General features: G+C 63.2%; 1 protein-coding gene and 1 long non-coding RNA gene across 2 annotated transcripts in view; both read left to right on the plus strand.

Annotated features, from left to right (window-relative positions):
* ADARB1 (adenosine deaminase, RNA specific B1) overlaps positions 1-3,463 on the plus strand; it is a 35,968-nt gene that overhangs the window by 25,758 nt on the left and 6,747 nt on the right. Inside the window, exons 5-6 of the mRNA XM_023523759.1 lie at positions 1,471-1,661; positions 2,130-2,415. Of these exons, the coding sequence (XP_023379527.1) occupies positions 1,471-1,661; positions 2,130-2,415 (477 nt within the window). The remainder of the gene's footprint in view (positions 1-1,470; positions 1,662-2,129; positions 2,416-3,463) is intronic.
* Positions 2,644-3,463, plus strand: part of LOC111731900 — a 3,504-nt gene continuing 2,684 nt past the window's right edge. Inside the window, exon 1 of the long non-coding RNA XR_002777367.1 lies at positions 2,644-3,403. This is a non-coding gene — a long non-coding RNA (uncharacterized LOC111731900). The remainder of the gene's footprint in view (positions 3,404-3,463) is intronic.

Here is a 3,463-nt window from a genome sequence, read left to right on the forward strand (position 1 = left end):
TGAGCTGCCGTCAGGGTCCACCCTGCCCGTATGGGCAGGTGGGAGGGGGCCAGGTGTGCCCTGGAGGCTGGAGGTCAGCTAGCCAGAGTGGGCATCTTCTGCCTGCTGGGGGCCTACCAGGCTTTCTCTGGGTGGCCCCACGGTGGAAGCAGGTTTGGCCGTTAGGACAGTTGGCAGTCACTGGCCAAGTCCAGTCGCCCTGGAAGCTGTCCTGTGGCCGCTGGCCTGGCCACCGCACACTCGGCGGCCGGCGGCCGGGTTCCCCATCTGCGCAGAGGTTTCCTGGGGGTCGTCGGTGGCCCGGAGCCTGGCTGCGTTAGTTCACGCCCCGTGGCCGTCACCTGCGTTTGCACTCCTGGGAGTGCGATGTGCGCCGTTCCTTGAAGGGCTGGTGGCAGCCGTGGCGGGGGGCACACCACTGCCGTCCAGGTCTCTGCCAAGCAGCCGAAGCTCCTGGCACCCCCCTGCGAAGCGTGCGTTCAGAATTAATGACTAGGGACAGACGATTTCTGCACGATTGCTGACTGGAGGTCGGCCTGAGGAGGCCGGATTCAGCTTGACGGCGGCCGTGGGCCATAGGCACGCTCCTGCTTTTCACTTCTGCCTTTCCAAGGAAAGGGAGCCCTGTTTCGTGCCTTTTCTCGGGAGGTGGGGAGCTGCGTTTCATTTCTGTGTCGGGAGCGGGGGGACCATGCTGTGGGATTGGAACGTGCCCGCTCAGCACGCGCGTGTTGGTCTGTGTGTGCCTGGTGCAGGGGCGGACCCGTGACCAGAGGCCCGCCCTCAGGGGGCTTGCTTCCTGGTGGGGTGGGAGAGGGACAGGAAGTAAAAAGCAGGCCCCTAAGCCCTGCAGGGAGGTAGCTTGGAGGGCTTGGGCGGGGACACTGAGAGGGACTTTCCGCCAGACAGATGTGGGAACCGGGGTGGGGGCTGTCAGGGGCCACCTTCGTTCTGAGGGGCCCGAGGGTGGCTGCTCTGAAGGGAGTGGCGAGGAGCCTGGTGGCCAAGACTTGGGGGGCCAGTGACAGGCAGCGAGGGGTGAGTGGGGCTCGGGTTGGCCTGAGCCATGGAGCATGGAGCTGGGTGGCCCAGGACGCGGTTTGCCCTGCACTGCAGCCCGTCACAGCCCTGACCCCCATGAGGGCTGAGACATGGCGGAGCTGGTGGCAGTGCCATGACACAGGACACAGGGACGGCCAGATGTAGGGGGGCAGTGGGTCTAAAACAGCCCTACTCGGCTGCCAGGTGGCTCCCCTGTGGCCGCCCACCTGTCCTTCCCCCCTGCTGGCAGGAACACTTCCCAAAATGCAGACCCGATCAGTCCCTCCCTGAAAAACGCGTCCATTGAGTTAGCTGGCGACGCCGCCTCCCCCGCTGCCCTGAGGACTGGCCGGGCATTCGTGCAGCCCGGGCTGCCCAGGTTGGCCTGGCCTGTCCCCTGGCCTGTCCGTCCCCTCCCCCGCCTCACAGCCCCCTGGGCAGAGCTCAGGCTCACCCCTGGGGCTCCCCTGAAGCCGACACCTTCTGCTTTTCACGGAACCCCGCCGTCCCTGGGACAGGTGCCACCTCAGCGTTAAATGCTAGACTCGTCTCTTCACTGCTCGTCCCTGTCCGGACGGCCTGCGGGCCCCAGGAGCGCGTGGGCTACGCCGCCTCTGCCCGTGGGCTCAGGTCCCTGTTCGTGGGGCTCAGAGAGCAGCAGCGTGTGTGACCACAACCCAGACGGCCCCGGTGGCCGGCGCTGGGGGTCGCTGGTTTAAGAAGCGCCCCACAGTCACTGCCCGGTGTGTTCATGCGGTGAACCGCGCCGCCCTGGCAGGGAGGTGTGGTGACGGTGTGGCTGACTCTTGCCTCCGCGTGTTAAATGAGCCTGACTCGGTTGTCTTCGAGGGAATGCCGGGTTAGTGTTTTCAGGGACTGCTTCAGAGCAGCCACTCTGTTGGAAAAAATAAAAGGTTCGCTTTCCGTTTCTGTCTTCCCTGGAGGCGCGCAGCTCGCAGCTCCCCACGTAGGACGGATCTTCAGTAAGTGTCGTCAGAGCAAAAGGTCTTTACAGCTTAAGTAATTCTATGTGTTTTTCTCTTTAAAATTCTAAACCGCCAAGTCAGTTATTTCAGCCACTGCCCTTTAAACTGGCCGACACGTGTGCAGACCCCGCGGGCGGCTCCGTGCAGCAGGTGGGCGTCCGGCCTCAGGACCCTGCCCCGCCGACCGTGTCCCTCCCTACAGGTGGAACGTGGTGGGCGTCCAGGGCTCGCTGCTCAGCGTCTTCGTGGAGCCCATCTACTTCTCCAGCATCATCCTGGGCAGCCTCTACCACGGGGACCACCTCTCCAGAGCCATGTACCAGCGGGTCTCGAACATCGAGGACCTCCCCCCGCTGTACGCCCTCAACAAGCCTCTGCTCAGCGGCAAGTATCCCGCCCGAGTCCTGTGTGGCGGTGCCCGTCACCCGCAGCGAAGCTGCTCTGTGGCTAGCTGCCCCGGAGCACAGCCCGGGCCCTTCTAGAAGGAAGAGGGACTGTCTCCGGGCCTGGGGTGGCCTGAGTCCCCCGCATGGTCACCTCCATTATGGGTCAGAAACACCCACTTGTAGGGGACCTGCAGCCCGGATGTGGCAACCCATGTGTCTTCACAGGGCACCTGCTCCAGTCCTGTCTGCAGCAGACTCGGTGCCGTGGAATGCGTGGAGTCTGTGTGTGCCGGCTGTCTGGGACGGCGCTGGGCCGGGCCACCAGGATGTGTTGTCACCGCCACTGTAGAGCAGCCTCCTGGTCAGGCAGTGGCCTGCCCTGGCTCCTCGTGCCGAGCCTGCTCTAGGGAGGTTGGCCACGTACATGACGTGTGCCCCTGCTGAGCGCGTGTGTCAGGGGCGTGAGTGTGGACAGGACCAGTGAGTGTGTCAGGGGTGTGAGTGTGGACGGGACCAGCGGGTGTGTCAGGGGCATGAGTGTGGACAGGACCAGCGGGGGTGTCAGGGGCATGAGTGTGGACAGGACCAGTGGGTGTGTCGGGCATGTGTGGACAGGACCAGTGGGTGTGTCAGGGGCGTGAGTGTGGACAGGACCAGTGGGTGTATCTGGCGTTCCCGTGCCCATTACTGGCTGTCCGTTGTTCCCTTTTAGAATTTCAGGGGTAACGGTAGAGTGAGCGAGAGCTCTCAAGTCCTAGCTTCTCAGTTCCCCCTTATTTGTAAGGACACAGTTAAGGTGTTTTTATCCTTTTGAAAATATCATTTTAAGCTCAAACTAAAACCGCGACCCTGCGGTGCCAGGCCAGTGGCTGTCATCAGCTAGTAGAGCACTTCCGTCGGCCACATGGCTCCGAGCGAGTGGAGAACGGGCTCGTCCCAGACCAAACCTTACAGCTCCCTGACCTGAACCATTGCTCTTTAAGGGGTGAGGTAGACCCTGCTAAAACCTGCTGGTGGCGAGCCGAAGCTGCAGCGGCCACAGGGAAGGCA

The sequence above is a fragment of the Pteropus vampyrus genome, unplaced genomic scaffold, assembly GCF_000151845.1.
Source record: "Pteropus vampyrus isolate Shadow unplaced genomic scaffold, Pvam_2.0 Scaffold406, whole genome shotgun sequence".
In the NCBI taxonomy this organism is placed as follows: domain Eukaryota; kingdom Metazoa; phylum Chordata; class Mammalia; order Chiroptera; family Pteropodidae; genus Pteropus; species Pteropus vampyrus.